General features: G+C 66.2%; 1 protein-coding gene across 15 annotated transcripts; it reads right to left on the bottom strand.

Moving 5' to 3' along the window:
* Positions 1–567: 567 nt before the first annotated feature.
* Positions 568–11,142, bottom strand: ADAM15 (ADAM metallopeptidase domain 15). 15 transcript variants are annotated; one of them, XM_042926118.1, is made up of 23 exons: positions 10,974–11,142; positions 9,736–9,842; positions 9,056–9,132; positions 8,601–8,679; positions 8,354–8,430; positions 8,059–8,263; positions 6,606–6,671; positions 6,404–6,472; positions 6,156–6,325; positions 5,991–6,075; positions 5,421–5,569; positions 5,152–5,326; positions 4,780–4,872; positions 4,348–4,652; positions 4,069–4,270; positions 3,738–3,815; positions 3,247–3,319; positions 2,956–3,094; positions 2,506–2,575; positions 1,822–1,893; positions 1,338–1,409; positions 958–1,133; positions 568–864 (listed from the first exon to the last, which is right to left on the bottom strand). In XM_042926118.1, the coding sequence occupies exons 1-23, from the start codon at positions 11,050–11,052 to the stop codon at positions 822–824; spliced, it is 2,661 nt and encodes an 886-aa protein (XP_042782052.1). In that variant the 5' UTR covers positions 11,053–11,142; the 3' UTR covers positions 568–821. The 15 variants fall into 15 exon arrangements, with proteins under 15 accessions (XP_042782052.1, XP_042782053.1, XP_042782051.1 ...); XM_042926119.1 differs by having other exon boundaries at positions 958–1,076; positions 1,822–1,896; XM_042926117.1 differs by having other exon boundaries at positions 1,822–1,896.
* Between the last annotated feature and the right edge of the window lie 306 nt (positions 11,143–11,448).

The raw sequence follows: 11,448 nt of genomic DNA on the forward strand, positions 1-11,448 counted from the left end.
CCGCCCCACACCTTCGTTCTGGGCTGGGGGCCCGCGCGGCCCCATTCCCGAAAACGAAATAATGAGGCCGATTGCGCCCTATACAATGCACCTTTGTTCCCAAGCCCTCAGGTGGGGCGCGGGGTGGTGGGGGGGGGGGGGGGGGGGAGGAGGCAGGTGCACGGCCTTGGGATCGTGGGAGCCGCCGCCCCGCCCCGCCCCGGCTCCGGGGCTCTGACAACACCAGCCAGATCCACTTTTCCCAGCCACTGGTCAGGGGGTGGGGACGGCTTGGCCGCTTGGTTGATAGCCGCCTGTGGGGGCCGCGCAGACCTGGGGGCGAGGACTTGGCGACTGGCGGGTGGCACGGGGTTTTACAACTCCCCGTGGTACTGCAGTGCGCACAGGCCTCCCGGGCCGGGCAGAAACGAGCCGCGAGCATCCCGGGGACACGCGCCGAGCCGGCCGCGGACTCTCGCCCTCCCCGGCCCGCCTTCGTCCGAGGTGGCAGCGCCTCCTGGCGGACAGACCTGGAACCGCAGCAGGGGCGACCCGGCCTTCCCACAGCGGACAAACTCCGAGGCGCGCTGCCCAGACCTCACTGTTTATTGCACCAGAGCAGGGACAGGCTGTGTGCACCTCCCTCAGCCCAGTCCAGCGCCCAGCCCCTCCCCAACCCCAGCTTCCATGGCGTGAGCGGGTCCCTAGAGTGCTGCTCAGCGGCCCGTGGCAGTGTCCGGGGTCCAGGCTCCGGCTCCCTTAGTCATCACCGGGGACTCCAGGGACTGGTCGCCTCTTGAAGTCCTAGGTCCGGGTGGCAGGCCGGGAAACCTCAGCAGAGGTCAGAGGTAGAGCGAGGACGCTGCTGGGGGCGGCGGTGCAGGTCTGGGGTGCAGACGCCAAGCACAGAGATCAGAGGTGCCCTTTCCCCAGACCATTCGCCCCTCCCACCCATCCTCCGCGCCCCTGCTCGCCTACCTGGACGGTACCACTACGGGTTGGATTCCAGTTTCTGGGCCAGGCGGGTCACCCGAAGGGCACCGGCTCTGGGGGTTGGCGGGCAATGGCTTCCTCGGGGGTGGGGGCTTGGCGGGCCCCTGTGAGTGGGAGAGAAGGCAGGAGGCTGGCTTGGGAGGGGATGTCATGGTGCCCACCTGGTTGTTGGGGAACACCAGCTTGTGGGGCCGGCTTCAGAGGTCACCTCTGTCTCCAAACAAACCTGTCACCGGTAAAGGGCACCAGCGGATGTGCCCTTAGGCACAGAGGGGGCATCTCACCATGGCCACCACTGCCACGGCTATTAGCACCACAGCCCTGGGTGGGGGAGAGGCTGTGCCCTTCTCTCCCCACACTGTTACCTTAGGGTGCCTCACCACCGGGTCAGCGGGCAGAGGGCGGGTGGGGGGATTGGGTCGGTCAGCCAGCTCAGCCTGGACAGAGAGAGGGGCAGTGCTGTGAGAGCACAGCCAGGGGCAAGAGGCATGCAGTGGTACTCTTGAGGGGTTCAGGTCAACATGCAAAGTCAGCCAGGGGGCAGGAGAGAATGGGGACATGCGCACAGGGCTTGGGTGCCTGCCAGCAGAAGCCTCAGGGGAGGAAGGCACGGGTCAGAGTGGTGTCCCTGGCCAGCTGCAGTCCTGCCACTGACCACCAGATGGCGGTAGAAACCAAGGCAGGAGGCTCACCCTTTGCTGATTCTGGGGCTCAGAGTGTCTGAAGGCTGAGGGGCACCCCGGTCCCCTAATGAAGAGCGCCACTGGCAGGGGACCAGGGTGAGAGCTGCAGCTGGGCACCAAGCCTCCCACCTGCCCTGGGCGAGGGCGGGGCCTGGCCTGGATTTACCTGGAGTCTCTTGGGCACAGGGTCAGGAGGCAGCGGCCTGGAAGGGGGAGCCGGGAAGCCAAGAGCACTGGCCTGCTGAGAGAGCAGGAGGAGCAGACAGGCAGGGTGGGGGCGGGGTGGGGGGGGAGCACAGAGACAGATGTGGGCAGAGAGGGGTCAGTGCCTGCGGGCGGGGCAGCCAGGGTCCCTGGGGCGGTGGGCGCAGTGCATGCTGTTATCCAATTGTGTGCAGAGGGGGTGACGAGTGGTGGAGCTGGCATGCAGACCACCCCCCACACCCCTGCCGGGGGCTCAGGGGGCACTCACCAGCCCTCCTACCCATGGTGTCCTGGGCCTCATCAGGGTGTGGCACACCCAGGGCCCCTTCTGAGCACCACCCCCCTCGTCCTCCAGGGGCCCCTCTGGGAGCATCCGCAGACCCACCTCTCAAAGCCACCAGCTTGGCCAGCTCAGAGAGCTCAGCGGACCCTCCTCTAGGTGACTGCCCCTCCCCACTGCAGGCTGGACTCTGCTTCTGGGCCTGCAGCCAGGGGAGTGGGGGAGGGCTGGCCCTGACTCCTCTGGCCGACTCTTGGGCAGTGTGAGACTCTCTCTGAGTCTAGGGCCTTCAGTACCCCCGCCCCAGGGCCCAAGCCGGACGCTTGGACAAGGTGGGGCCTCTCTCCTCTGGTATCCATGACTCACCTTGGCACCTGGCATCAGCAGGACCCTCTGCGGGGGTCCTGGGCGTTCTGGGGGACCAGACTGGGCTGCCCTGGACATGGAGAAAAGGAGGCAGGGGGCCCAGCGTCAGACCACGCTCTCCACCCGCACGCGACCCTTGAGTGCAGTGGCCGCAGCCCCTTGGAGAGCAAGGGTTTAGCCCAGTCAGAGTGGGGAGGCGGGGGCGGGGGGGGGTGATGAGCCGGAGGGAGGGCCCCACTTAGCACAGGGGCTCCCCGGCTGCCCTCCGTGGATCTCCGTGTGAGGTGAAGAGTTACGGGGCGTGTGTAGAGAAGGGAGGTGTGGGGGGAGCGGTCCGAGGGGCTGGCGATCGGAAGCCCGTGGGGGGCGCTGCAGACGGGGTGGGGCAGGACCCCACGGCCGTCGTGTGCCGCAGGGCGGTCGAGGGAGCGGCGGCAAGGAGCCTGGTACCTGTACTGGCAGCTGGGGCCTTTGAGCTGACAGAGCCGTTGGCGCAGGCGGGCACGGTGCCAGTAGCTGGCGCCCAGGAGCATCAGGGCCACCAACAGCAGGAGGCTGAGAGGCAGCCCTGTGGTCAGGGAGCTGGTTGCTGTGGGGAGAAGGCGGGTGGGGCTAGGATCCTACACCCAGGAAGGGGTGGCAGGTGGGGAGGGGGAAGTGATCAGAGAACCCCAAGGGGTCAGGAAAGGGCGGGGGGGGGTGGGTAAGGAAGCCACTGTGCCCTCTCCCCTCCCCCCCCACCTCTGCTGCGGTTGGCACAGTCCGGCGGCGCCCAGCCCTCCTCGCAGCGGCAGTGTCCTTTGCTGTCGCAGACCTAGGGGTACAGGCTGAGTAACGAGGGGCCCGTTCCCCTGTCCCAGCTTTTCAGGAGCTCCTAAGTGCACAACCGGGAGGTGTGCCGGGGTGATGGGATGGAGAGAGGGACAGTTTATCCACGGCAGACCAGGTGAAACCAAACTAGCCCCTCGAGCGCCTTCTCCGTGCCGGGCACTGTACCGGAAACTCCCATGTCCTCTCATGCACCAGGAACTGGGTACTATTATTCTGCCCACTGGATAGTCGAGGAGGCTGAGCTCAGAGAGGTTAATAATCTGCCTGAAGTCACGCAGCTAGGCAGCAGCAGAGCAAGGGTCGGAAGCTAGGTGTGTGTGTTTCCCAGCCTGTCACCGTTCTCGTCCCCGGAGGCTGCCTGCTCCCCCCGCCCCCCCACCGTCTCCCCCAGGCCAGCTCACCCCGTGCCCGTGGCACTTGCTTCGACATTCCTGCGCTCCCAGGAGACCCACGGGCTGGCATCGACGGTCAATGCACACCTGCCCAGGGGAGGAAGAAGAAAGATCAGGTTCTCACGAAGCTTCACTGACCCTGGGAGGCCAGCGCGGCTGAGTGGCGGATGGAGAAACCGAGGCCCACGGGAGGACAGGACTTCGCTCGGGCCAAAGAGAGGATCTGAACCCCCCTCAGAGTCTGTGCCTTTTACACGGGTGGACAGCGAGGCCCGGGCACTGCTCGCCGTGGTCCAGACACCCCTCCCCCTCCTGGTCTTGCCCCCTTGGGACTGCTCACCAGGTCAGGACCACAGGCTGTGCCGGGCAGAGTCAGGAGGGGCTGGGCCACGTCATTGCCCAGGTCCAGGTGGACCCAGCTGCAGTTCAGCTCCGGCTGGGTCCCGTTGGCCTCTAGTATCTCCCAGTGCAGATCCCGGGCTGAGCCCCGCAGCGGCTGGGCCCGACCCCCCTGGCACTGGAGCTGCCCGCACATGGCATCTCTGAGGTGAGGGAGGAGGTGCAGGGTCAGGCCGAGGCCCCCACAAACCCAGAGGAGAATCCAGGTTTCGTCACTTACTTAGGGGCACAGGACACGTAGCTGCCATCAGGGCTGCGTCCGCAGCTCCCGAAGGCATCGCCTCTCGTGTTGGCGGTAAGGAGGCAGCGCGGCGCGGCGGGCTGGGCCCCGGGTCCCCAGAGAGCCTGGCACTGCTGGGCATAGGAAGCGCAGCGCCCCTGCACGCACACAGCCTGGCCCCCCGCGCACGGCTCGCCGTTGCCCAGGCTGACGTCAGGAGGGCACTGGGGGCTGTCTCCCGAGCAGAACTCTGCGAGGTCACAGTCCCCTCTGGCGGGGCGGCACTGCCAGCCGGCCGGGCGCAGCTAGGGGGGTGGGGGAGGGTCAGAAGGGGTGCCGGGCAGGTCCAGCCCGGCCCTGGGGGCCACAGGGACCCTTCCCGCCGTGGCCCCGGGCGGGTGAGCTGTGGCGGCCGGTCCGGTCCGTGCCCACCTGGCAATCCTGACAACAGAGCCCGCCGGACGCGCACTGCGCCCCAGGCCTCAGCTGGCAGGTGAAGTCATCGCAACAGGGGTCGGTGCATTCCTGGGGGCACGGGGTGGGGGGGGGGGGTTGCGTCAGGGCGGGCTGGGCCCGAGAGCCTACCTCCTCCCCTCCGCCCAGGGCAGCCATCAGAAGGACGCAGCGGCAAGTAAAGGCCAGAGCCCAATGACATGCGTGGTGTCCCTGCAGGCGGGGAGGGGCGGAGAGGAACGGGCCGGCCCTTTAGAGCCCACGAAGGGGCTCTGGAGGCTCGGAGCGGGGTAGTGAGCCAGGGCCAGGGCACAGGAGTGAGTGGGGCAGGGCTTCGGGCGAGGGGCTCACGTCCGGGAAGCCACAGTCACACTGCTCGCCCGGCTCCACCAACATATTTCCGCAGACAGCGGCCATAGAGGGCAGGCCGGGCTGCCGTTCGAAGAGGCAGCTGCCCATCCCCTCCAGGAGAGCCTCGTCCAGGGCCCGCCGGCTGCAGTTGCTGAAGTTGAGGCCTGGCAGGAAGCTGGGGACGGCGGGGGAGAGGTTAGGGCTGCAGCCACCCCCTGCCCCTGCCCCTGCCCCTGCCCCTCCCCGCTGTGCGTCCTGCAGCCACTCACTCTGTGGAGGCCTCCATGATGCAGCTCTTGGCCGGGGCCGGGCCCGGGCAGGGGCAGCTGTTCCCTGGCAAGTCGTGGTCCAGGCCCAGGCTGTGGCCCAGCTCGTGAGCTATGGAGGACGCAACCCCCAGGACGCTGGTGGAGTGGTCCTGGCATTGGGGAGGGGACACCCCAGGTCCAGCACCAGCCTGACTCTCTTGTTCTCTCCTCATCTGACCTCTTGGGCGCTCAGCCTCCCTCCTTCACTGCTTCTGGAGTAGGAGGAGAGCCCGGGCCTGGGTGGTGGGAAGGCTTAGAGCTCGCTCAGCTCTGTTCCTGTCCCTTACGTGCGGCCCTGGGCACTCGCCTCTGTTCTGTGGGCCTCAGCCACCCCCTCCTCCCCTGCGAGGTGCCCTCACAGGTGAAGCCCCCACGTAACGGTGCCGTGACAGCAGGGGCCACGTCCTACCCGCCGTCCTCCCCACCCCCCCCCCCCCCGTCCCCACATCCGCGGTTTTGGGGTAGGTAACTCGGTGGGGTTGGGGGGGGCACGTGGAGGAGGCGACGTGCGAGGGCCCCGGCATCGCTCACCATGTTCACGCCCCCCGAGAGGTCGGGAGAGCAGATGGAATTCCGAATGGCCATGCCCACCGCGGGCCCGGAGAACGAGGTGGCACTGTGGGATCGCAGGGCCACAGGTCAGCCCAGAGCTTCAGGGCCGCAGGCGGGGAGCTGGGGCGCAGCCTGGGGTCTTACGTCACGAGCTGGGCGCTGTCGTGGGTCAGTCGAGGCAGTAAGTCTTCCCGCCGCCAGCGCAGGAAGTTGCGTAGCGTGAGGCCGGGGTCCCGGCTGATCTCCACCAGGTCACGCTGGCTCCAGGCCTCCAGGCCCACCAGCGCCACCCGGACGTTCAGGGGCCGGAAGAACTGAAAGAGAATGGGGGCTCAGGAGAGGGGTCCCCGCGGCCACAGGGCCGTCCGGCTGCTGCTGGGCCCGGCACTCACGGCGTCCAGGAGAAAGGCCACCTTCAGCATGCGGGTCAGCAGGTGCTGGAAGTCCGGGTACCTCTGGACCTGCGGCTCAAGGGAAACGACCATGATAAGGAGCAGACGCGGCACTGGGGGGGGGGGGGGGGGGGGGCGGGACACGGCGGGCGGTGTAGGGGAGGGTTGGGGGGGGCAGGACACGCGGCGCCTGCAAGCTCACCTCAGAATGGTCGGCTACGAGCACCAGCTCAATAACCTTGGTCTCTGCCACCACGTCCCGCCTCCGCTGAGGACAAGAAGGGGTGTCAGGCACACTCCTCACGCCGGGGCCACACGGGGCTGCCCGAGCTGTGTCCGCTCCCACCCCGTGTGCTCCAGTGGGGGAGAGCAGAGAGCCCGTTTCACAGAGGAACCCCTGAGAGCCTGAGAGGCCGGGGACTTGCCCAAGGTGGACCGAGAAGTAGGTCATGAAGCTGGGAGTAGAGCCTTGCTTCTCTGGCTCCAAACTCAGTACTTTTCCTGAATTAAAAAAAATAATACTAGGGGCGCCCAGCTGGCCCAGTCGGATGAGCATGCGACTCTTTTTAAATTTTTTTTTTTTTTCAACGTTTTTTATTTATTTTTGGGACAGAGAGAGACACAGCATGAGCGGGGGAGGGGCAGAGAGAGAGGGAGACACAGAATCGGAAACAGGCTCCAGGCTCCGAGCCATCAGCCCAGAGCCTGACGTGGGGCTCGAACTCATGGACTCACGGACCGCAAGATCGTGACCTGGCTGAAGTCGGACGCTTAACCGACTGCGCCACCCAGGCGCCCCGAGCATGCGACTCTTGATCTTCTCGGGGGTCGTGAGTCTGAGCCCCACACTCGGTACAGAGATTACTAAAAACAGCCAAAACGATAAATAGGGGGCACCTGGGTGGCTCAGTCGGTTAAGCGTCTGACTTCGGCTCAGGCCACGATCTCACAGTTTGTGCGTTCAAGCCCCGCGTCGGGCTCTGCGCTGACAGCTCAGAGCCTGGAACCTGCTTCGGATTCTGTGTCTCTCTCTCTCTCTCTCTCTCTGCTCCTCCCCCCACTCAAGGTCTGTCTCTCTCTCAAAAATAAACGTTAAAAAAAAAACACAATAAATAAACTTTAAGAAGTAAATAATAATAGCCAACACCATCGTATATTTACCTATCTCAGGCCCAGTTTAAGCACCATATAGATACTTGATAGATGGATATAGACTCGTTTAAGCTCCACAGTAACCCTAGAGAGTAAGTAGCTTATTCTCCCCGATTTATAAACGAGGGTGCTGGACTCATACTGCCTTATGCCTGGTGACTGTGTGGTCTGTAGCCAAGCACTCTCCGCACACGGGATCATACGGCCCATGAAGAGTCTGAGTCAGGTCCCTGCGTCTAAACCCCGCATATGTCATTTCGTGGTTGAACAGCTTTGGGCAAGTCACTGCCTCTCTCTCTCTCTGAGCTGGTTTTCTAACAAAGATGGAGCTATTGCCAGCCCGAACCTCCCAGGGTTTCGGGAGGAGGAGAGGAGATTATGTTCACACAGGGCCCGACCCAGGGCAACAGCTCCTTAGAAGGTACTGGAAACAAAGATCTCTGAGGGTCCGGGGCCTGGCCCTCAGGGACAACAGAAGCCTGGCCTCTTGCCGTCATCCTCACCCGACGACTGCGCATGTGGCTGTGGCGCCGTCCCCGGGGCCGCTCCTGGGGAGCCCGCGTGGCCACAGATGCGTGCCCGCTCAACCCACAGGTGCGGCCTGGCAGGAGGAGGTCTCGGGTCCGGGAGATGATGGGGGCGGCTCGCAGGTCCCCGGGCCCCAGCTCCAAGGTGTAGCTTCTCTCGGGGGACAGGACCACCAGACCCCTGGGAGGAGGCAGGAAGTCAGAAGACCTCTCAGCTCCACACCTCACACAGCCTGGCTCTCTCCACCCCGGTGGGATGCGCCCTCTGTACCTGAGCCCTGAGCAGGTGCACACGGACGCCCAGGAGCCCACGTGGCCCCGTACCGCTCCCTGGTAGCAGCAGCTGTCCTACAGCAGAGAAAGGTCAGCGCTACCCCAAAGGCCAGGGCTGGAGCCCCCGAGGCTAGCTAGCCTGTCGGTGAAGACTGGTGAAGGCGCACCCCACATCCCGTAGGGATGACACCCTCCATCTGGCCCCTGGCGCCGCCCTCGGGCCGGAGACGGGACACTAGACTCACCAGAGCGTGTCCCTCGCTGGCCACACGGGTGCCGTCGGGCCGGTACCACATCAGGTGTGGGCGGCCTGGGACTAGCTCCCTGTGGAGTGAAGAAAAACGGAGGCAATGCCAGTCGCCTCCCAGGGCGGTACGGCGACATCCTGAGGTCCAGAGGTGGTAAGGGGTGGCTGGGGGCCAGGGTTCCCCCCGAGGCCGCAGAGTAGAGCGCTCGGGCCACAAACTCTGCCAGGCTATGTGGGTCCTAACCTGGTTTTTACCACACGCTAGCTGTGTGACCTTGGGCGGGTTATGTAACCTCTCTGTGCCTTGACTTCTTCATATGTAAAATGAAAACAGCAGCATCATAGTATTTACCTTATAGGTTGTTAGAAGGATTAAGAGAGTTCGAGCACTTAGTAAACGTCACCTACGGTTGTTACTTGTGCTGTTATTGTCGTTACCACCGTCATTGTTACCTATTCTGCAGCAGCTCCAGGGTATGACTGTCACCGTCCAATTCCAATCTGATCCGCAGAGCCTCAGGCAGATTGGTCTGCGGGCACCAGAGGGTATGTCACCTCCCTGGCCCTGCCTGAAACTCCCATCCATCTCTAACCAGAAAACCTCAGACCCTTAGGAGAGTACCAACGATTAGGTCACCGGAGGGGGGGGGGGGTCCCGAGGGAGGGGCCAGGAAGCCCTGCCCGGCCTGGGGCATTGTTCTGGGGGGCTGTGTGCGAGGTCAAGCAAGGTATCTGAGCCGCCCCTTCTCGGCTTCCTGCCCAGAGAGGAAGCATCATGGAAGAGCTGGCGCTCGCCCCAGCCCTTCCTCTGACTCAGCGCTGGAATTGGGGAGGGGGGTGCCTGGTGAGGCCCTGACCTTCCCCCACCGAGAAAGCCCGCAGAGTGAGACCCCGAAGGCAAGTCTGGCCTCAGGGTCTCCCCAGGAGATGGACGGGGCCGGGCGGGGCTGAGGCTGGCAGATGCGTGTCGGGGGAGAGGGGGTAAGTGAAGCCAGGTGCTGGGGTGTGGCCAGAGGGGCAGCCAGACCTGGGGTGGCCGTGCCACATGAGGTCCACTCACCTGCTCCTCAGAGAGGGCTGGTTATGGGGGCGGCAGGGACTGTGTTCTGTGCTTGAAGGGACAGGGGTCTCACCTGCAGCATCTCCGCCAGGCTGAGTGTGGGGCTGTCTTGAAAGACCTGGGGCTCCGAGGGTCCACCCAGGGCCCTCTCTGGCCTCGTCTGCTCCTCCACAGGGCCACCTGCAGGGTCCCCAGGACACCCCAAGAGCGTGCTGAGCGAGCCAGTCCCTGGCACTGGGCACAGCCGGTGCCTGTGGCCACTCAGGGCCCTTCTCGGCTGGAAGGGCTCCTGCACTGCATTCTGGGACTTAAAGGAGCAAGCCCCAGGAGAGGGGCTTCTCTCCACCCCTCACTTGCACCCCTACCCCACCTGCACGTCCCCAGGGAAAGTTCAGCTTGCCCCGCCTGGGGCCCCCTCCCTGTCCCCCCAGGCTCTCACGGGGAGCCCCCTTCCCGCTCCCTCCCAATCACCCCCCCCCCCAGGAACGCCCCCTCTCAGGCCTGGGCGAAGCCTTGTGGCCCGGTGCCCACTCACCCTCCCCTTTCCTCACATCGGAGCTGCGGGAACGCCCATCTCTGGGTGCGCAGTGCAAACACCCCTCCCTAAACATCCCTCAGACCCAGCCAGGCACACCCGCTCGCCACAGCTCAGCTCCTCCCTGCTCCCAACATCCCCCCCCTCCTCCGTCCCCACAACGGCCCTGTCTCCTCCGCACAGCCCACCCCCGCCTGCCATCCCGGTCCGTGGCCAGAGACGCAGCGGGAAGTGAAAGTTCCTAGGAGGAGTTGGTGTCAGCCTCTTTCCAGGCCGACTCTCCACCCGCCCCCCCCCCCCCCCCGGCTCCTCCCGCGTCCCCACCCGCCAGCTCCGCCAGGTTTTTGGTGGCATCAACACGGGGTGAGGGGCGCCGTGACCGCCCGGGCCCTGGATAAGGAAGAGTCCTCTTCGCCAAACCCTCCGGGCCGTGCCCACTCGGCGCCCTGGCACCGGGCAGGATGGTCGGCTAGGCCCCAGAGGGGCGAAGACGTCAGTCCTGGGGAGCAGCGACCGTCTCCCACCATCCTGAGGGAGCGCTGGGCCGGGCCCTTTGGTGCCCGGCACCGGAGCCTGGAAGTGTCCGCGGGGACCGCGCACAGGATGACCGCGCAGGGGGACCGGCATCCCCCTCCATCGCCCAGGACATCGAGGCAGGGCGGGCCGCGCTCTGGCCAAGGGGTCTCCCCGGGTCTCCGGCCGACCCCCAGTGCCTCCCGACTTCCCCGTGCCTTCTCCCAGTCTGTCCCCCCGCCCACCGCGGGCCGGGCACTCACCTCGATCCGGGAGCGGCCGGGAGGACAGGGGGCTGCCTGCGCCCAGGAGCCCCAGGGCCCAGAGCAGCGCCAGCCGCATGGCAGCGGCGCCCGGGGCCGGGCGAGGGCAGCAGGTGCTGGGCCGCGCGCCGAGGAACCGCGGCCGCCGGGTCTGCCTGGCGCACCCCGCCGCGCCGGGCCGCCACCAGGCCCCGCCCCGTCCCGCCCCCGCCCCGGGGGCGCAGGGCCAGGCCCCGCCCCCGGGGGAGCCGCGGCTCCGCCCCCGGAGGGCCCCGCCCCCGCCCGCGACTCCCGCGGGGCCCGCGCGGCTCGGCCCCGCCGCGTTCCCGCTGCTGCGCGGGGTGGGAGCAGAACGAGGCCCGGTCCGACCGGCTTGGGCGGCGCGCCTCCACCCGGTCCGGGGCCCGACCCCTTCCCAGCAGCTTGGCTGCCCTCCCGCGTCCCGTCGGCGGCCCGGTTCTGCGGGGATCCGGTG

The sequence above is a fragment of the Panthera leo genome, chromosome F3 (assembly GCF_018350215.1).
Source record: "Panthera leo isolate Ple1 chromosome F3, P.leo_Ple1_pat1.1, whole genome shotgun sequence".
Lineage (NCBI taxonomy): Eukaryota > Metazoa > Chordata > Mammalia > Carnivora > Felidae > Panthera > Panthera leo.

What these genes read in the sequence shown, in the direction of transcription:
- ADAM15 (XM_042926117.1), bottom strand. Translation starts at nt 11,052, where the DNA reads ATGCGGCTGGCGCTGCTCTGGGCCCTGGGGCTCCTGGGCGCAGGCAGC. An exon ending in GCAAGTGCCACGGGCACGGG is followed by an intron (nt 3,320 to 3,737) that starts GTGAGCTGGCCT and finishes CTGTACCCCTAG; the next exon opens with GTCTGCGACAGCAAAGGACA. An exon ending in CTGTGCCCAAGAGACTCCAG is followed by an intron (nt 1,410 to 1,821) that starts GTAAATCCAGGC and finishes CTCTCTGTCCAG; the next exon opens with GCTGAGCTGGCTGACCGACC.